The following is a 20,544-nucleotide window of genomic DNA, read 5'->3' as shown; positions in this document are numbered from 1 at the left end:
CCCATAGGGCTTTTCTCAGCCCTGCCCGACCCTAGCCTGCCATTCTTGATCGTTATTATTTAGCTGTTTATCCCCCTCCCTCTACCAGCTTTATCCATGCCTTGTCCGACACTAACTGACCCTTGTGTCTTTTCTTCATGCAGACGAGTTTGATATGGCCAGGTTGCAAAAGACACTGAAACAAAGACAGCGTCATGCAGCCCGAAACAGTGCCAACGTCACCAAGCTGACTCCCGCCGAAATTCGATCGCTTAATAATGGTGCCCTAACCTCGAAGACGGGTAGTCAATCGAGCTCGAAATCGACCTCAACTCAATCTCGATCAAGACGTTCAACCAATGCAACTCCTCCAACAACCCCGGATGAGCTTCCTGCCTATGGGGCACAGACACACCGAAACTCGATCTCGAAGAATAGCAACGTGAACATCCCGACCCCGCCTCATACCCCCAATACTCATCGCAGATCCTCTCAATCCAGCACTCATGGCGCCCACCACCACGGCCATCATATGGCTCATAGCCATGCGAGCGGCATCATCCACGCCCCTCGACCTCGAGGATCTGCACAAGCTGCATTCATGTCCGCCAATGGCTGGTCTTCCCGCCCGTCGAGCTCTGGATCTTCGACATACCGGGGACTTCCTACCTACCGAGGTCCAGAAATTACACGGACAGGCTCCTTGACCATGCTACAGTACCCATCTCAGAAAATTGTTTCCAATCCGCTGTCCTACTTTTCGAGACCACGGCAGAGCCAGGTGAGCACTTCCCCAGAACGAGGGAGACATGAGTCGCCGGAAGTCAGCATTTATCGCGCTCAAAGTTTGCATAATGTGCGCTCCAACTCTGTACCAATCGTCAGCGCTCCGTCATCAAGACCAGCGAGTCCGCCCAGAGTGACCGACTCGCCAGTGTCAATGATTGTGGATATGGACAAGTTCCCGGCCGTGGACTTGGCCGACGATCCTCACAATCAGCCCAAGGTTCCACTTGATGAGGAGGTCGCCCCAGCCGAATCCAGCCCGCAAATCGATGACGCTCAGTCCAAACCTGTGACAGATTCGCCCGTCGAACCAGCAAAGGAGACTACGCCTCCTGAATCACCCAAGAAGGAAAAAGAAAAGCAGAAGCGATTTACGATCCATACGGCCCTCTTTAACAGTAGAGATAAGAGCAACCATGATTGTGCGGAAACCACCAGTAAACTGAAAAAGGGGAGGAGGCGGACTCTTTCTTTCAGCAAAAGCAAAGAACCAGACAAGTCTCAGAAGAAGGCTGCGACACCGGTCGAGGCGATCGACGAAGTCAAAGTAGACGGGGCGACGATTGAGACCGAAGATTCTTCGACCGACCCGGCTACTCGCCCTCTCTCCTTGATTATTCCAAGCGATTTCAAGGGCAAAGAAAAGGAAATTGTCAGTGCTCCGGTTTACGCTCGATGCGCCTGTTGTGGGAAGTTGAAGCGGCCTTCGGGATACGCGAGCGAACTCAGTCCGGTGCTGGAAAACGAAAACTTAAGAACAAATTTCAGCTTTGAGATTGAACGAACGTCAGGGACGTCTGAGAGACGAGCTTCTGACGCAAGTCGCCACAAGTTCATACCCATAATCCCAATGGAAGTTGGCGAAAACGACACGCGCCAGGCGACAATTGAACCATATTCGGGGCCTACGACGAACCACGCCGAGCACGAGCACACGTCCTCGATGGATATGAACATCGCCTCGTCAAGTCCGGTCAAGCAGCCGATCGGCCAACCAAATTCGAGTCCACGAAGAATGAAGAGGCTTTCCACACCGTCTCGGTTTACTAGGTTCGGCAGTTTACATGGACGACGAAACGATTCAGCCGTGATCGCCGAAGAAGACGAGGACGCCGAAGCGAAAGGAGAAGCGCACGAGAGCCAACCTCTGCTCGGAGAGGCATTGGAGTCTGGGGCAAATGGTATCGTGAACCAAATCGTTGCTGCCGCTGCAGCAGCAGATGAGCAGGTGATTGCGACGAGTACGCCTGTGGTTGAGCCGATCTCATCAGCGGACCGCGCATTCATTGAACCAGTGCCCATGATGGCTACTTATGATTCTCGACTTTTGACCAGCGAGATATTAGAGAGTGTCCCTCTCACACGATCAAGGACGAATTCGAATCCAGAGATGTTCTCTACACCTATCCGGGCCACCACACCCGTGATTTCAAACGTCAATCTTACTCCTGTCGTCACTTCAGGTCTACCTGGTGCTCTCACTAAGGCTCAGATCGCACAACACGAAGAGGTGGAAGATAGTCCCAACTCTGACGCTAGGGACGAAACACCTACTTCAGCAGCTAGCACTGCAACTACTCTGCCGACCGCTACGTCGCCCTTACACAGTGGAAAGACGGCAGCACTGACGTTCGAACCGGAGTTTTCAGCGGCATTCTTTGAAACACCGGATCTCTCTCTGACTCCGAAAATCGAGTCTGACAGGAAGCTAGCGGGAACGGATGCGCAATCAGAGATGGAAAAGGACAAGCCCAGAGGAATGAGGAAGTCGACGGCGACGGCGACAACGACGGAATGGGTGGCCGAAGTGATGACTGTCAAAGCATAGGTGCAGACTCGGTTTTTCCGCTGGACACCGTTGTAGAAGTTTTGTTTTGGGAAGCAGGACAGCACTGTATGATGGAAATATTACTAGATATATGATCAACTAAAACGTATTAGTATTAGCGATGTGACGTATTACGGACGACTGGAGCATGTGTGATCAGTGGTATGAGCTGTTCGAGAGAAGTGTGTCTGTGTAGGTAGTATCGTGAATTGAATCAAGATGTGACGAGGAAAGCGATGACCGTGTGGAGCGGATTTAATTTGAATCTGAACATGATTTCGCGCGGGGTTGCTAGACAGTGTTGGTGCATGTGTGTGTTGGTGCATGTGTGTGTTGGTGCATGTGTGTGTGTGTGTGTGTGTGTGTGTGTGTGTGTGTGTGTGTGTAAAATGAAAAATATAAAAACGAGTAGATTATGGCGAAATGAGGTCGGTGGAGGAGCATTTCATCGAACGAGATGAATCAGTAGTAGTTGGGAGTTGGGTGTAGGTAGGTAGGGAGGTAGGTACATACGCAGCTACGAGGTAGGTACGAAGGGTACCTACAGTACATAGCTCAGTAGCTGAGCTACCGCCACCCAACCAAGTAAGGACATTCGTGGTGTGGACAGATGTGTGAATGTGCCTGTGTGCCTGTGTACCTGTATACCTACATATTTGCTCGTAGGTACGTAGGAGTAGGACATGATATACCGATCAGCCGGGTACATTTACTTGTTATTTGAATAAACGACAACAGTACCCCTCCTGCCTGTCCTGCCCTCTTGGCTGTATTCGCTCTACCCTCTCTCCCTGCGTCTCCTGGCTTCTCCTTCTCTTCTCGGGTCCTTTGCTCGAGATCTCGAGCTCTTCGCTCACACGTTTCTTGTCTAGAAATCATCCTTCCCTTGCACTGGATCTGGCTAGCTAGCTAGCTACCTCCCTCTAGACAAGAACCCAACTCGTCCAGACCCACGCCACCTCGCAGCCTGCCCCGAGTAAAAGGACCACCACGCCCATAACCAGCCCGACCCCGACGCGGGCCTGGGCGTCGCGCCGCCAACTCAGCGCGTACTCGTTGCCCGCGACCGTCGTGGTGCCGTTCCCTGCGGCCGCGCTGCGGCCGGGATAGCCAAACAGGATCCAGAACGTGGTCGTGAGGACTGAGAGCATGAGGAGCACGAACGTGAAGATGGCCATGGATGGGAGCGAGAAGGTGTGGTGGAGGTGAATGGTGGGGGGACCTTGGTTTTGTACCGGTAGCAGTGGTGGTTGGTGCTGTTGCTGAAGGTGGAATAGGTATGATGCGTAAGGATTCGCGGTGTATGGTGAAGAGATGGTCGACGGGGAGGAGGATAGGGGCATGGTGGTTGCCGAAGTATGGGCCGCGAGGGATTTCGTTCGGTGGAACGATGACATGGCGGACGGCTGGAAGGGCATTCGTGGGAGAGACACCGAGGGTTGTTTCCCGACGAGTCCTCCAGCTGACCACACCAAACCTGCACCGGCCATGTTGTTGAGACTGTTGGCTTGTGTTGCGGATGAGGTCTCATTGTTGTTGCTGATGCCGTCGCTGTTGTTGCGCGAAGGCATAAACGAAAAGACCGGACTCGTTGCACTGCCGTCTCCCTGCTGTGGGCTATGACCGTATCCCTGCGCGTAGCCATCATGCTGGGCCAAGTGGGATCTACGGCCACGGCCGCGGGCGCGATGTGCTGGACTCGTAACATTGGCATTGTCGATGCCGTTGTGGTCCTTGCTGTTGTCCTTGCCATGTGCATCGACACTTTGGCGGTTGCGGAGCCAGAGCAGCCACATCTTCCGCCGACGTCCAACGCGCGGGTTGAGGAGATGCCGCACGAAATCGGCACCGTCAAATTCTACAGCGCTGCCGCCGGTTCCGAGATGCTGCGGCGTGCCATACCAGAACGGCGCGTTTGGATCAAAAGGCTGAGCAACCCTCATGCTGGCAGCCTCCAAGGTCCGGGCGCAGAACCACCACCTCCCACGGCCCATCAGCTTCGTCACGTAGCTGTGCCGCACCATCGTGAATAGCTGCTCGTCATCAAAGGTCGCTTTGTCCGTCACCTTGATCTCCACTGTGACCCCGACGGACGGATGACGGGCCAAGCGAAGGTCCAGGAAGAGAATTTCCGGAGCCGACGGCGAAGGGAATCGGTCGGATTTGGCTGTTAGGGGCGCCGGGGTTGGTGAGAGGAGTGTGGGCTTTGTGGAGAAGGGGATCTCGGGGGCCATGTCTCGTTTCTCGTCGTCGTCCTGGATACCTTGAGCAGTAGTGTCGTCGTCATGGTTCGGGGTCTTGGTCTCGCCTTCGCCCTCACCCTCCCCGTCTTGTTCTGCCGACTTTTCTGTGTGGTGAGAGAGTGGCCTCGAACGCTTTGTGTTGGGCGTCCTGTTTCCCGTTGCCTGTGCACCGGGAGCAGTAATCTCGTCAATCTCTCCGATGCTGCTGTGTCTTGCCGGGTACGGGGTGCTGACAATGTTCTCACGGTACAATTTATGGTCGTGGACCCCTTTGCTAATGATCAGATCCGTGGGCCGGATCATCACCCGACGCGCTGGGTTGCGCACCGGTGCTGAGATGGCACGGGAAAGTTTCTTGTCATTCTCGGAGGGAGGATTCGCGCGGAGACCGTCTGTGATGATAGAGGGAGGCGAAACATAGGTGGTATTCGTGCTTCCACTTGTTGAGTAGGTTGCGTTAGATGTCCGAGGCACTCGTACAGAGCCAAACCCGCCAAAAGGTGTGGGCAAGGTGTCGAGTGCTTCAATCCGACTTGGAGTATCTGGCCACTCGAGAATGGTCTCCTTCATCGTATCGCCGCACTCGGTGCTGACTTCTGCAGGCACCCGAGGGAGTGCGGTGATGTCGTCTTCTTTCTGTTGCGGCTCTTCTCGACCTTCGAGCGCCTTGAGAGCATCGCCTGGACCGCCTGGGACGACAGGTTCCTCGCTCTTCTCGACATCGGTCAAGTTGGAGAGATGTTTGAGGCCTTCGCCCAAGGTCTGGGTTGTTTTCGCCATGGGCGGCCCATCATGAGTCGATGTCGGGGTCGAATGAGGAGCATAGAGCCTGGGCACCGAACCGCCGGAGCTGTTGTTGTGGAGCACGATATGCGGTTTGGTCACACGGACGCTGCTTGCTCTGTGGATGACTGGACTGGTCGGGTCGAGCTCAGACGATGCATCCGAGTCCGAGGTAGACATCGTTCTCGGTTGTCCGTCGCCACCGGTGGAAATGATGGGAGGGACATCCCCAAACGGTTGAAGCTGCCTGGTCACGGGATCGTAAAACGGGTCCGTTGGACTCGAGTTTGCAGTATCCTTTGATTGCCTCTTCAACTTTGACTTCCTCTTGAGAAAACTCCGTCTCTTGTCAGGCAATGAGGGCGGCGATTCCTCAAAGGCATCAGATATCTCTGATTCCGTGGTTGTTTTGGACCAGCGGCTGACTTCTGTGGGAGGCGGAGGCGGGTGTGGTGGATCTTGGGACTGTCGCATCAAGCGAGAAACCCCTACCCGCCAGCCAGAAGCTGGAGATGAGGATTTGGGCATGTCACCAGATGTCATTTCGTTGATCCTTTTGGCGACACTGGCTTTTGGTCCCTCTTTGTAAGGTTTGGGAGTCGCTCGATGGCTAACGACTTGTTGCCGGGCAAAGACTCGTATCGGGCTTGAGGGATTAAAGACCATGGGTACAGAATGCCCACCACCAGAGAGATAACAAGGAGTTCGAACTCAGCTTCATCGCTGAAGGTTGTTTTAAGCGCCTCCATCTTGGGTAGATGTTTGCGGAGAGCGTTCATGTTGAAAGAAGATTTTGCCGTTTGCGGCAAGTTCTGTTCCCAGAAAGACTGGCGATGAAGTTTTGCAGAATCCGGTCAAGTCTGGATAATTTGACTTCTTCGGAGAGAACAAAGAAGAGAACAGTCCAAAAAACGCTTTCTGCAACGCGATGATGGGCGTGCACGCGCAAACCTGTTCGCGGCTCCAATCTCAGATGGTGACACAGAATGGCTTCATCGAGCCGCATTCCAGCCTCAGCCTCGGAACTTGCCCTGGCAATACGGGCAGACATCGAAGTAATCAAACAGCGCTTGACTCAAGCTCGGACCACCGACGCATTCCAGCTTGCCGGGATCGAGGAATTGCCTACCGCATTTAGAACAAAACATGGAAATTCCGGGCTCTTGGATAGCAACGAAGGAAAGACTGCACCGGCTGAATTGATGGCCTCGATTGCATCTTGCTCGACTCGGGTCTGCTGAGAACGGAATGATCTCGCCACAGAGGTCGCAAACTTCATCGGCTAGAACGCTTTCTTCACCTCTCGATCCAGCGCCTGCGGTGTCGCCAGCGTCATTATAAAGCTGTCGCTGATCAGGGCCATTGGGATCTTGAGGAAAGGCTCCTGGGGGAAGTAGTTTGAGCAAATCATCTGCCCAGCGCGTGAGAGACGAGGAATCTTTAAAATGCAGTTTAATCAAGGCAGCAGCGGTCCGCACAATGTGTTTATCCAGGTCCGTTTTCACCAAATCTAGGGATGACTCCATTATATGCTCAAGAATGCGTTTTTGCGCCTCGGATGGATTCTCGGGAAGGTGATCGGAGACCGTTGGCTTCTGTACGAGCGTGAACACAACTGTCGTGCGTTGACTTGAGGGGGCGCCGTACTCGATCATGTCTGAAGGATGTAGGGAGATGCATGCCGCTGCAATCGTGCGGTCTGGAGAAAAAACGGTGCCCCAGCAATTAACTCGGATCCTTCCATCAAGGCCGAATTTGCGATCGAAATCGGAACGAGATTTCTGTATCGCAGATTCAAATTGGCCCTGTGTGGGTGTCTCTGAGGACAAAATGCCGGACGCCGACTTCGCGGGCATAACTGTAAGCACCATCGTGGGTTCGGTTTTCCCATTACCTGCACCCATCCACTTGACTTGTAGCGACAGATATTTCGCCTCACTACACTGGCCAAAACTTACCTTGACATCCAGGGCTGCCGTGCCGGAATGCTTACTTGCTTCGCCTCCAATCTTCCATTCACTTGTCTCAAACTTTGAGATTGGTGAGGTTTGGGCTAGAATTGTTCGCAAACCGAGCTTCTTCATTGCACTTGCAGTCAAGTGCTGGAAGCCGGGAAATTTGTATCGTGCAAGAATTTTGTATGACCAGTGTCCATATACAGCACCATTCGTCTTCCACAGATGAAAGAACGAGACTGTGAAATCATCATCGGCCACAGCTAGGAACTGAGAGCCCCACCTGGATCCCGCAGGAAGCGAGAGTGCAGGCAGCCAGTGGAAGGCACGAACTCGTCGTTTTCGTCTGGAACTGCCGGTGTCATCACCACTGGATGGAATGGGAAGATACTGGTTGACAATTGCCGTTCGCTGCCAAACCCCAAGTCTCCCGTTAGATTCCCAGAGCGATAGAATGAGATTTGAGGTCAAAATAGCTAGGGCGCTTCTTCGGTAGATACCCAAACCGGCTGGGGACCAAGAAAGTGACACAACTGTAGACTCGGACAGCTCCTCCCCTATGGAAAACTGGGTGATGGTGGCCAGTTCTTGAGAAGGCCACTCTGACTGCTGAAACTGATTGACGCGGAGAGTGAACGTGTGCCACTGCTTGTGCCCGGGGTCACCCAGAGATTTGGAGGCATCGCGAGGGGTTAGGATATGCACCAGCTCACCTGCAGCGACTGCCAGATCCTCGGACGACCAGGTCAGCGCGTTTCTGCAAGTTGGCCAGTAGGGAAGAGTCACAGACTCCAGACCGTCTCTGAGAGTTTCCATGGCAGATGATACAATAGGATTGGCTGGAGAGAGCTGAGCGGTGAAGGCCTTGCAGCAAGTGAGAAGCAAGGGAAGTGGCTCAGGCTGACTGGCTTGCTGGATTGTAGGTGCAGAAAGATTGTGTTGAGACGAGTGCAGGAAGTCAGTGTCCGCTTGGCGAAAAACCCCCCGACCTGCAGGCGACTCGCATGAAGTTGAAATCCCTTGCCTCAACTGCCCGGATCCAGCGATCACGCATATTTTATCCCTAGAGACAGAGTCATCAAGGAGTGGAAGACATTCGCAAAGAAGTGATGCAAAGACCAAACCCGCTAAAAGGCTGAAGGTATGTACAAACCAACATTGGCTGGGGGGGGGCAGGCGCCAAGATAACTCAGCCTCGCACGTGGTTCGCTTGGCAAAAGACGAGGCTGGCCTGGATTACTACGAGTTATCAAGAACCGACCCGGTTCCCGATTTCCGAGAAGTCATTATTCTGGGGGCAGGGGGTAGTCAGGAAGTATGGTACAAGTAGGTTCTCGATCCTCGCCTAGATAACGCCTAGGTACTACCACATGTGGTAGCTCGGCAAGTTCAGAGAAACGAGACCGCGAAGGTCTGGGGCTCCGGTGCTTGTGGAGCTGGAGGACTCAATTGTTGTGGTGGAGAGACTTGTCCAATTTGATCCTCCTGGAATGAAACTCGAGAGAGTAAGTAAGCGAGTCTAAATCCATCGTTCCTCCTGTCAGCATACTGTTGTCGGTACAAGATTCCCCAGGCTTTGTTTAGAGAATGAAGTGGTCATATACTGTGGCCTGCTTTGAAGCCGTTGTCTGGTGATGATGACATTCTGGCTCCTCCTTGGAGACACGAGATAGAGGGGATCGTTGGACCGCATGTTCGCATCCAAGGTTTTACGATGTTTCAAAAATTGACCTGTGTTATTGGTGGCGTTGTGTAGCGGCGGAAGATTAAACAACATCAATCTGGTATCGACTTGGTATTGAGATGGTATTGGGTCAAGTGAATGGTCATGTGATCACGCCCTCAAAGGGGAGATGCCCAGCCAGAGCCGGAAACGCTAGACCTAATACCGGCCTAGCGCCACTACGGACATGCCAATCTTAGCAAAGTGGCCTCAGGGGCTGTACAGTACCAGTATCAGGGGAACACAGTGGAACCCCCGTGGCTGTACCGCTCGTGTTCCAAAATTGGAGCAGCAAAGATCCACCCTTGATCTCTTTTCGGCATGACCGTGTTATGATTGACAGCCGCTAGTCGTGCCTAACGTGGGCTAATGTATCGTTGTCGTCCAATTTTCAACGCTGATGATGGGGCGGCTGAGGCCACCTGAATGCCCGCCTCCTGAGTCCTGGAGCAGCAGAGAAACACAAACCTGTTAGCCACGGAGAAAAGGTCTGACTTTCTTGTGCGCCCACGCTTGCCCCCCCAGTCCAGTCCTGCAGTCCTGATCGTAAGCTGCGCCCTCCTGATGCGCCTATCACATCATCCACGTTGGTGCTTCTGAATAATTGCATGATGGTGGCCCAGCCCAAGCCTGCATTGCCTTATGGCTGGCCCTAATATATTACCGACTCCTTGACGCCCACACCCCCCCCAAAGGATCCATCCCCTTTTGTTGTCCCCTTCCATATCTATTCATCACTTCCCTTCGTTTGGTTTCTGCTTCTCTTGCAATTGTCAGTTGCAAGGGCAGTTCCTTTTCCTTTTTGCTTTTGCCTCACAATGGCGGCCTCCATCTCGCCGTCGGTCATCATGACCCAGATCTCCAGCTACCTCAATGCTAACGAGACCTCCGACGTTCTTTTCCAATCCCAACAAGCTGTCAATGCCATTGGGACCTACAAGTGGTTCATTGGTACTGGCATTTTCGTCCTGGTTACCGCCATTCAGATCATCAAATATGCCATGAGAGATCGTCCTCCCCCAGGTCTCAAGCTCATCCCGGGCCCCATGAGCACCATCCCATATATCGGACGCGTCCACGATGTCGACCCAATGGCCCCTTGGTTTGCGATGAAGAAGTTTTGTGATGAATACAACGGGATCTTCCGCTCCACCATCTGCGGTGAGATGCACATCTGGGTCGGTGACGCGCAGATCGCCTACGACTTGCTCTGCAAGAAGGCCAGAATTTACTCTTCTCGTCCCATGGTGCCTGCTGTTCCGGGCAGTGACTCCCAGGGACAGTATCTGCCTCTTTTGGCTCACGACGGTGAGTTTGGGCTTCGTTGAACAAGTTACTGAGTTTAAATACTAATGGAAACGCAGACCACTGGCGCAACCAGCGCAAGTTCGCCCACACCGTCCTGACCCAGGGCTTCAACCAGAAGTACTACGGCTATGTCAGCCACGAGGCCAAGCGGTTCATGTACAAGCTCCTCATTGACCCCAAGGACCACTTCGCTTTGACCGATCGATTCTGCGGTCGCATCAGTGCTCGTCTCGGTTACGGTAGCCCGGCCTCTGCTGCTGCGCACTGCAAGAACGCTGGTGAATTCATCCCTCAGATTTCCCCCTCGGGTCCCATCACCAATCTTTTGCCTTTCTTGGGCAGCCTCCCTGAATGGTTGAACCCCTCGATTAGACGCGTTCGCGAACGACGTGAGAAGGAAGAGAAGCTCTGGAAGGGTCTGATGAAGCAGGTCCGCTTGGAAATGGACCAGGGCATTGCTCCCATCAGCTACGCACGCACCTACTTTGAACGCAAGGAAGCCGAGAGCGGCAGCCGATCTTTTGGTTTCGACGACCATGAGGCTGCCTACGCCGTCGGTATGTTGGTGACTGTCGCCATCTTCACCATCGGTGGTCCTCTCTACTGCTTCTTCCTCGCCATGGTTCTCCACCCGGAATGGCAAGAAAAGGTCCGCAAGGAATACGACGAAGTCATTGGCGACCGTGTCGTCGAGGTCTCGGATGCTCCCAACCTACCTATCCTCCGTGCTGCTATCAAGGAGTGCGTCAGATGGCGACCACCAGTTCCATTGGGTGTGCCCCGTCTTCTCGAAGAGGATGATGAATGGAACGGATACTACCTCCCCAAGGGCGCTGTTATCCACGCCGTCGACCTCGCTCTCGCCCGCAACCCCGAGCTCTACCCTGACGGAGAGACCTACAAGCCCGAGCGATGGCTCGAGAAGGAATACCCCACGTACAAGGAGCCTCTTACGGAACATCCCAGACTCATGGGCCACCACGGTTTCGGAATGGGTCGCCGCATGTGCCCTGGTATTGAAATCACCGAGGCTGAGCTGCTCGTCGCTTGCGGCAGCATCGTCGGCTGCTTCGAACTCAAGCCCTACATGGATGCCAACGGACAACCCAAGTGGCCCGATTCGAACGCTTTTACCCCTAACTTGATCGGCGGCCCTCTCCCCTTCGAGATGGATGTCAAGGTCCGAAGCCCCGAAAAGGCTGCCCGCATCAAGGCTTGGTACGAAGAGAGTGTCGCGGACGAGGCTGCCGGCAAGATTGCAGCAGGCTTGTGAAGAAAAAAAAGGCGCGGCCAATCAACTATAATTTATATCTCTACAAGAGACAGCTAGGCTGTGAGCCAGCCGAGCCGTCTCTTGGAAAGAATTTTTCACCTCTCCCCCTCTCCCCCATATTTGATCAAATGCAAGGCGTTGTTGGGAAGTCACAGGTTTTTCTCTCTCACATGTTAGGGGGATATGTGTCAGAGAGGGCCGCCCTTTGCATGTTTTGCTGCGCGCGCGCTGAATTGATGAGAACGAAGACTCGACACTTGAAAACATTGTCTGGCAGGTGGTTGGACAATTGTGTATGTACAGATACCATCTGAGAATGTGTCGTGAGCAGGAGGGGTAAATAACTTCTTTGCGATTTTTGTTTTGAGGTAGAAGCCGAATCTAACGACCATATAATCTGCACCTGTTTCCTTGCATCGTTTTTCGCGGGTCTTTTGCTTTTTTTCAGGAATTGTTTCCACGACAGATGAAGTCATTAACTCGATACGAATGTGTATTGACTAGTGCCGAAGACTGCTTTCAACCTACAGAGGACTTGTTCAGGGATGGACTTTTCGTCCTGGCCATGGCCATTGGGTACCATTCACTGCCGATAAGCAATTCATCCTCCTAACCAGGGGTCGACATGATCGAAGATTTGAACCTTTTGCCCACCCTCGACGCTAACAGCCAATCTTTGTGGCCATGATCCGATCCCACGACGTTGCGCTTGTCCCGGAGAGGTTCGCCGCGCCGAATCCGATGCAGCATTATTGATACTTAGCTGTTACACTTTGTGGCCGGACGACTTCGACCTTCCCCAAGTCCACAAGGGGGGGCACGACAAATCCCGCCACATGCATGCCGTATCTTGTAACCCTGGAACGTACTTGAGCACACTACTGGCGCATCACCCGACGACCCATGAGGGGCCCGCAAGGGATCTTCACTGCCTTGAATGATGGCGATTTGTCAAGATCTTGTCAAGCGCCTCCGTTGAGGCATTGCCGTGTGCAAAGCTCTGCATGAAAGAACTCCGCGATCTGGACCATGGCAATTCTCCCATCTAACAGAAGCCGCAGGGCTGATGCGATCTCTGCTCTCTTTTGCCTTCGTTCTCAACCATTCCTTCGAACCCATGGATATTCGACCGTGTGTGAGAAGCTGGAGTTTCTGGTGTCTTTGTCTTACCTCGACTTAGTGATTGATATGCTTGTTTGATTCGCCCTCTTTGTCCTGTTGAGATATCTGAACACGATAAGGACAGACCCGATCCCAACGGCTCAAAATGAGCGCTCATGATGGGGTAGGGTCTTTTTGCCGCCATGGCGAGGGTGGAGGTGGCAGGGCTTCCTCTGACGAGAAGATACAAACCTCGAAATTCGTCTTAGCCACAGACGAAGAATCGCCCTCCGACAACAGCATACAGGAGAGCCAGCATGGACTTTCGGGTGACACCGCTCAGGATATCAGGGACATGTTCAGACTTGGCAAGCGGCAGGAATTCAAGCGGAACTTTTCTCTCATTTCCACACTCGGATTCATATCGATGTGAGTTGAGTCGAGCCCTCTCTTCAATCTTGGTCAAAAGTACATCTGGATATGTCTCCAGAGAGGCGCAGTTGCGCCCAGATGATCGGTCCTCTATCCGTCCAGTTCAACCGTGGGGCTAACATCAGCCTCGATGTCTCAGATACATGGCCACATGGGAATTCGTCTTGGTCTCTCTCGCCTTGGGCTTGGTCAACGGTGCGTTTGCTGGCCTCTTCTGGACATTTATAGGAACCATCCTCTGCTATTCGACTGTCGTGGCGAGTCTCGCGGAAATGGAATCCATGGCCCCGACCAGCGGCGGGCAGTATCACTGGGTATCGGAATTCGCTCCCAGTCGCTACCAGAAATTCCTCAGCTACTCGGCAGGCTGGATGTCAACCCTCGGCTGGCTCGCCAGTTGTGCCTCGGGGGTGTTTGTCTGCAGTACTCTGATCGAGGTCCTGATCGACATCTCGGACACGGATTTTGTGTTTCCAAACTGGCAGTACACCCTCACCAGTATCGCCCTGTTGGTTGTCACGATCTTCTTCAACACCTGGGGTGCGACGACGCTACCCATGATCGAGACCATCAGCTTGGTGGGCCATATCCTTGGTTTCCTGGTCACGGTCATCCCCCTTTGGGGTAAGTCAGAAGCCTTGGACCGAGTATGGGACTTTCACGGCTGACTGAACCCCTTTTGCTGAATAGTCATGTGTCCCAAGAACAGCGCCAAAGATGTGTTCGCAACCTTTGCCGACAATGGGGGTTGGGGAAACGTTGGGACCGCATGTCTTGTTTCGCAAGTCACGATCTTATACTGTAACTTGGGTAAGCATGTCCTCTATGAAATGAACCTTCGTTCAACCCTAGTAAACCTCCTATAGGGTCAGACAGCGCATGCCATATCTCAGAAGAGGTCGCCGATGCCTCGCTGAACGTTCCACGATCCATGTGGTGGAGTTACTTGTTAAACCTCTTCATGGGAATCATAACGTTGATTACGATGCTGTTCTGCATCGGACCACTTGACGAGGCGATCAACGCCGAGACACCTTACCTACAACTCTTCCTCAACACGGGCTCGAATGCCGTGGCCTATGTGCTGTGTATTCTGCTGCTGGTGCTCATCTTCAGTGGCGACATCACCGCGCTGGCGACGACCAGCCGCGAGGTCTTTGCGTTCTCAAGAGATCGCGGATTTCCATTCTCACAGTGGCTCAGCAAGATTGAACGCAAGCGAAACATTCCGTTCAACGCAGTATACGCGACCTCTTTCTGGTCCGCGGTGCTGTGCGTCATCAACATCGGCTCCACAACTGCGTAAGTAGGCCTCTCTTTCTCACGAACTCGGATGTGGAGAGACTCTGTCATTATTTCCTCAGAGATACCAGGCGAAGCTAACGAATATCGGCCAGGTTCAACATCATCATCTCTCTCACCCTGCTGGCTCTGCTCAGCACATACATGGTTTCAATCGGGTGTGTCTGTCTCAAGCGGATACACGGAGAGACGCTGCCAGCGGCACGATGGAGTCTGGGACGCTATGGGCTTGCCATCAACATGTTCGCTTTCTTGTATTGTGGCTTTGCCATTGTCTTCTGCTGTTTCCCGTCGACCTTGCCGGTGGACACGAGCACGGCAAATTGGGCGCCGGCAGTGTGGGCAGGAGTGATCTTGCTCAGCGTGATATCTTATTTCCTTCATGGAAAACGGCACTTTACACCCCCGGTCGTTTTCGTGGAGGGAAAAAGGACGGGGGGGCTTCAGGCCACTGAATGATTTGAGGACTGCCGAGCTTGACCACGAAAAGCGTTGGTTAATCGCGAACCATCAAGGGATGAAACCGCCACTGGTTCCTTTCATGCGGTAGCTCTGCTCACAGGGAATAGAGATCTCTCGGGCCATCTGTAGTGTTGGAGACCAGTTCTCATTTTTCAGGGTCAGCCTCGTCTGATCCTAAGCCAGCAAATAGCCAGCCAGAGATCAGACAGCTAGAACCGGATAAGAGAGAGGGAGTTACACTTGTCAATCGGCTCCGTCGAATGCTTCTGGATCTCAACTTTCTAGACCTCTCCCTCAGCTGATCCTGTCCTTCGAGTGACCAATCGGCCAAAAGAATATTGGGAAGGGCTGGTCCTCCATGAGCTGATGCCCAGAGGATTGTACCGTGGCGAAAGAACGGCAGGTCTGGAGCCAGTCGAGCACATGCACCTTGCCTCGCCTCATTCTCAGCTGTCTTGGCGTCCGCCCTCGCTAGCGAAGGGTATTCCGCTCACAAGGAAAAATGGGTGTGGAAGCCCTCTCCTGCATGAATGTTAAAGCAGAGGACGGGTGAGACTGTGGAGAGGCGAAGAGTGTCTGGCGGAGAAGTCTTTCCAATGGGGGATCTGCGCCAAGAAGCACAGGCGCCAAGAGTCTCGGCAGCTGAAGTCTTCTTTCCTCCGCCTTTGAGCTTGAACACGCTTTACTATTTCTTGATCCGACGATGGTGACAGGGACTTGTTGGACCAGCCGTTTCACAAAAAGTCTCAGTGAAGCCCGGGCACAGAGAAATCATGTCGTGCTTCGGCGGCTCTCTCCACCCCCGATCACTCCAGACGCCATCTCTCTGCATTGAGACACCTCTTCTTTGTCTTCCTCAGACACTTGTTTCCTAATGGTACCCGAGTTTGGCCAGATCCATGCCCAAAAAAAACTCACATCCAGTCAAGGTGGGAGTCTAGCCTCGACACATGATTTCGTCACATGCCCAATCAGGCGAGGTGGCCGGCCCAAATCGACCTGCCTTGCCCTGCTTGGTTGGAAAAGGTTTCGTGTTGAGCCTCGTATCAGTTGGGGTCCAGACTTGGGGTCCACCAACCCTGGCCAATACAGTCCAACCACTGGAGTCAAGCCTCAAAACTACTCGTACCTGGGCTTGCTTGTCGTCGCCTAACTGTCCAGCAGTGACAACGCAAAAGGAAGAAGCCGCAGGAGGCCTCAACTTCGTGTCCGTGCCAGACAGCCAGTTACACAAAAGCCTGATCCCGGGCGTTGGTCTTGGATGCTGGCAACCCTCCCCCCTCCACAGCGGTCCGAGTTCAGCGCAAGGGTCTGCTTGGATCCGGCTGTGGAAGTGGGAAGTGTCTTGGGATCAAGAGTAAGTATATCGAACACAGCCGCCGCAGGGCCGCATGTTCCTCTTTCCATGTCGGTATTCCTCACTTTCTTGAAGTTCCTTCACGTAGGACAGGGCGTTGCCCTCTAGCTTCGAGTTACTGATCCCAGCGTCGAACACCGTCGACAGCAATGATGTGGTTGGGGACGGCTTCTTCCTTGTGTCTGCTTGCCTTGCCCCTCGTGGCTCTTGCGCAATCAGTAGTCTACACTACCGACACAAACGGCTATGCGTACACTACAACTATCTACCCTTCAGATAGCAGTTATGATGCAACAACCACCACTTCCTCCTCTTATTCAACCCCGACCAGCGTTCCGGCCATCCAGACTGTACCATATACAGGCCAGGCCCTGCTCATCGGAACGTATGTTGACATATCCGAGTAATTGGACTGCTGGTATTGATCCCATTTGACCAGATGCAATGTCGCTCGATTTACCCTCCTGAGATTCCCTGACGGCGGCACGGTCGAAGTCCCACTCGTGGGCTGTTCCGATGACCGGCCAGAATGCTGCCCTTCGTTGAACTTTACACATGTTGAGCCAGAAGACACAAGTTCTTCTCCGTCGGCCACGGAGTCGAACGATGAAGACGACGGACATGAATCTACCACATCCTGGACAGGCACAACTCCCAGTCCGACTCCCACGGGGATCGTCTCAATGCTGAGCAACGCTCCTCTTACCATCTGTCCAAGGTATCGTCACTCTCCAGAGCTCCAGGGTGCAAAGATATGATCTGATTTTTGACCGCAGTGATATGGTTGACATCGACCCGGTCTGCTGGTGAGTCTCAGGCTTTTGCCCTTCTGTCTATTCATTGCTTGGTATGCACTGACCGAATTTACCAGTCCGATTGGCTTCACCACATACGACCAGAGCATTATTGGTAACCTCCCCTGTGTGAGCACTCTCACCACGACAATCTCGCCCGGTTCGGATGTGCTGGCATCCATAACCTCGATGGTATCGGCTTCTCTAGTCGCAGAATCGGCAACGACGACCCCGACTGTGAATGTCATTGTGAATCAGTAAGCCCAGCCTCGTTACTTTCCCTTTTCAAGAACCCGACATCGCCGTATTGAAGCTAACTCGACTCGCCAGAGTGTGGGCCCTGGGCCTTCCCTGTGCCGACGACGAAGAAGGCGAAGAGGAAGAAGATCACACCCATCTAAGCACGGGCGCCAAAATCGGGATCGGGGTGGGCGTCGGTGTGGCTGGTCTTCTCATCATCGGCTTCCTCTGGGCTTGCCTCGCCGTCCGCCATCGCCGACGGGCAAAGATGCGGAAACTAGAAGCCGCCAACACCGCAGCTGGCGGACCAATTCGCCCCGAGTCCGGGGCTTATGTGGCGGCACAAGAGAATCCCAAACACATGTCGGTGGCAACGTCAATGGGAAGTCCAAACATGATGCACCAACAGCAGCAGCAGCAGCAGCCGCCGTATGGCTCGCCCACGCACGGATTCAGCCCGGCATTCGGGTACACAGCGCCGCAGGCCCAGCCGCCGCAGATGATGCAGGTCCACGACGCTTATGGCCATCCGTACGGCATCCAGGCCGTCGGCCCAGGATATCCGCCGATGGGGTACCCGCAGAGCCAATCACCACCGCCCCCCTTTTACCCCTCAGGAGGCAGTTACGGTCAACAAGGGCAATACAAAGAGGCGCCCGCCGAGGTCGCTGGGGATGACGTCCGCCATCTCTCGCCTCGTCGAGAAAGCATGGGGTTGTCGGCCAGCGACACGCGCAGCCAGGTCACATCGACCACCGCGGTGGGCAGTTCGCAAGCAGGCGTCGAGCCGAAACCGCCCGCGGAGCTGAGTTCGCAGGGCAATCAGGTGTAAAGTAGCCACCAATGGAAAGGAGAAGAGGGGTAAGGAAAAAGGGGAACAGAAGGGAAAAGGCACAAGGCTGGTCATCTGACCTTATCAAAATGTTCGACCACATCCCGCACACTTTACAACCCTGCAAATCTAAGGTAATGTAAGGCGCTTTTCATGGATCGAACCGGGATTGGTCTTTTCTTTTTCTCTCTCTTTGCTCACGAATGGGGGATATGTATGTGGAGCTGCGGACGATGTGCTAGCTGGGCAGGCAGCGTGTGTAACTACTTGTCCATGGTCGACGAGTAAGCTTAATGTCCAAGCATTTGGTGCACGACATGTGTAACATACAGGTGCTCTCTTGTTGGATCAAAAGGTTCTTCTTTTCTTTTCCTTGCGATGCTGTGCGTACAAGAGGCCCAGGGGGTCCCGGGGCAACAGTTGTGTTGGCAATGTAAGGCGTCGCGGTGCACCTGAGGCCTTCGACCAGCATGGTAGCTTTCCCTGGCTATCGAGGAGGCTTCTGTCCTGTTCTCGAGAGGACCTCCCACCTTCTCTTCCCGTTTGAAATCCTCGCCCTGGGACACTTGGACATGATCCATACCGACCACAGAACTAACATGTCGCTGCTCCTCGATTTCGAGAACCGGTACATAACCGACTCTCCTCGCCCTGTGTCAGGCTGCACACGCACCTGGGGCGCAGGAGGCCGAAGCCCTCTCATTCTGGCAGCATCTCTTTTCAAAGCATGTCTTCAAGGAAGAGTATTTCATCTGCGACGCCGAAATGAGACCAGCCCCAGGGGATCGTCGGCGCATCGATCGCGGTGTCCGCTACTTGCCCACTGGAAACGAGATCATCGTGCTTTGCTGGCACGAAGCAAAGGGCGGCTCGACTCCTAGTGCAATCATGGAATGCGAAAGCCAGGCTCTGGACGCGTGCAAGAGAACTATCAATAGCCACCCATGGCAGCCCATGATTTACACATTCACGACAACGAAGACGTCAGGGAAGGCCTGGGAGTACCATCGATATGCAGAAGACATGTCTCATTTGTTCCACGAGCATTATATCGACGCAAACTCGAGCGAAGGGTACAGGCTCCGGAAATGCTTCGACCGAATGAAAGGATTTCCCCCTGTTATCCCAGCAGAAGCCCCCAATTCGAGCATTCCAAGTAAGCCTAATTCGGTCCTGACATTGGTCGATCCTGCAGAAGTCCCGACGCAGTTTCCTCATACCACAGTGCCGGTCCTATCCAGCAACCCTCTCTTTCCACGCGTCGAGACTTGCCCCGACCCACGAACCCCCCAGGCAGGCAGCACCTTGAGCACTTCATCGTTGAACATGGATGACTTCACCGAAGTCACGGCGAGGCGAACCACCGCAAATCCGAAGGTTTTGATCTACCAGACGGCAGATGGATGGAAGGCAATGGGACCGTTTGGTGCGGGCAAGCGCGATGGGGACGACATCTTCTACTCCTGGGAGAAGCGGCTCTGGACATATGTCAAAGATGTGCAGTAGTTTGAATTCCGTACTGTGCTGGGGGCACACGGAAGAAGAGTGGCGACATGAGACGTGATTGGCTGCGGAGGACAGGGCTGCGAGGGCTGAGACCTCTGCACAGAGTATTTCGATGGTCGTGGTGGCACATTCGCCCTCGGTCATACACGCATTCATTCATCCATGACGCGCAGCGTATCTTGCTCTCTCTGATAGCTTCACATCGCTTGTAGTAAAACTCAGCCTTTTCTCAAACCAATACAGTACACAGGCCCACGCACTAGATCCAGTTCAAGGGTCATCACCTAAAATATGAATTTGGTTACCATTTGGCCCAGACCACCATGCAATCTTCCCTCTCGTAGGAAACCTACACCACCCCTGGGCCTCCTCCTTTTTGCCGCAGGGTCTTGAGGGGCCGCGAATCATGACGTAGTGTGATCTTTCAAATTCAATGTTGAGAAATGAACAACTCTGCATCTCCATCTGCTCAGTCGTGTGTCGATCAAAACGAAACTGACCTAGCGCTTCACGGCTGCCGTCCGAGTACGTAAGCAGAGCCCCGAGGCATGCATCGCCCACGTCGACTATGCAAACTTCAAGCATTATGTTTGCCCCCAGGGTAGCCTTACTGAGACACCAGTCTCCGTTCGGAGGGCCC

General features: G+C 53.7%; 7 protein-coding genes across 7 annotated transcripts; 5 read left to right on the top strand and 2 right to left on the bottom strand.

The window, feature by feature from the left end:
* Positions 1-154: 154 nt before the first annotated feature.
* On the top strand, positions 155-2,593 carry AYO21_04694 (hypothetical protein; the record flags this gene model as incomplete). Its single annotated transcript, XM_022654666.1, has 1 exon — positions 155-2,593. The coding sequence occupies one exon, from the start codon at positions 155-157 to the stop codon at positions 2,591-2,593; it is 2,439 nt and encodes an 812-aa protein (XP_022513033.1).
* A 923-nt stretch (positions 2,594-3,516) lies between these two features.
* Positions 3,517-6,162, bottom strand: AYO21_04693 (hypothetical protein; the record flags this gene model as incomplete). Its single annotated transcript, XM_022654665.1, has 1 exon — positions 3,517-6,162. The coding sequence occupies one exon, from the start codon at positions 6,160-6,162 to the stop codon at positions 3,517-3,519; it is 2,646 nt and encodes an 881-aa protein (XP_022513032.1).
* Positions 6,163-6,632: 470 nt separating this feature from the next.
* On the bottom strand, positions 6,633-8,390 carry AYO21_04692 (hypothetical protein; the record flags this gene model as incomplete). The annotated part of the gene is made up of 1 exon (XM_022654664.1): positions 6,633-8,390. The coding sequence occupies one exon, from the start codon at positions 8,388-8,390 to the stop codon at positions 6,633-6,635; it is 1,758 nt and encodes a 585-aa protein (XP_022513031.1).
* Positions 8,391-10,115: 1,725 nt separating this feature from the next.
* On the top strand, positions 10,116-11,878 carry AYO21_04691 (hypothetical protein; the record flags this gene model as incomplete). The annotated part of the gene is made up of 2 exons (XM_022654663.1): positions 10,116-10,605; positions 10,662-11,878. 2 exons carry the CDS (start codon positions 10,116-10,118, stop codon positions 11,876-11,878), a joined length of 1,707 nt encoding a protein of 568 aa, XP_022513030.1.
* Positions 11,879-13,145: 1,267 nt separating this feature from the next.
* On the top strand, positions 13,146-15,172 carry AYO21_04690 (hypothetical protein; the record flags this gene model as incomplete). Its single annotated transcript, XM_022654662.1, has 5 exons — positions 13,146-13,408; positions 13,551-14,035; positions 14,102-14,221; positions 14,278-14,713; positions 14,809-15,172. The coding sequence occupies 5 exons, from the start codon at positions 13,146-13,148 to the stop codon at positions 15,170-15,172; spliced, it is 1,668 nt and encodes a 555-aa protein (XP_022513029.1).
* A 1,509-nt stretch (positions 15,173-16,681) lies between these two features.
* Positions 16,682-18,398, top strand: AYO21_04689 (hypothetical protein; the record flags this gene model as incomplete). The annotated part of the gene is made up of 5 exons (XM_022654661.1): positions 16,682-16,917; positions 16,972-17,250; positions 17,309-17,338; positions 17,404-17,583; positions 17,657-18,398. 5 exons carry the CDS (start codon positions 16,682-16,684, stop codon positions 18,396-18,398), a joined length of 1,467 nt encoding a protein of 488 aa, XP_022513028.1.
* Positions 18,399-19,163: 765 nt separating this feature from the next.
* On the top strand, positions 19,164-19,904 carry AYO21_04688 (hypothetical protein; the record flags this gene model as incomplete). Its single annotated transcript, XM_022654660.1, has 1 exon — positions 19,164-19,904. The coding sequence occupies one exon, from the start codon at positions 19,164-19,166 to the stop codon at positions 19,902-19,904; it is 741 nt and encodes a 246-aa protein (XP_022513027.1).
* Between the last annotated feature and the right edge of the window lie 640 nt (positions 19,905-20,544).

The sequence above is a fragment of the Fonsecaea monophora genome, assembly GCF_001642475.1.
Source record: "Fonsecaea monophora strain CBS 269.37 chromosome Unknown Scaff27, whole genome shotgun sequence".
Taxonomy (NCBI): Eukaryota; Fungi; Ascomycota; class Eurotiomycetes; order Chaetothyriales; family Herpotrichiellaceae; genus Fonsecaea; species Fonsecaea monophora.
This window is presented reverse-complemented; position numbering and strand designations above follow the sequence as displayed.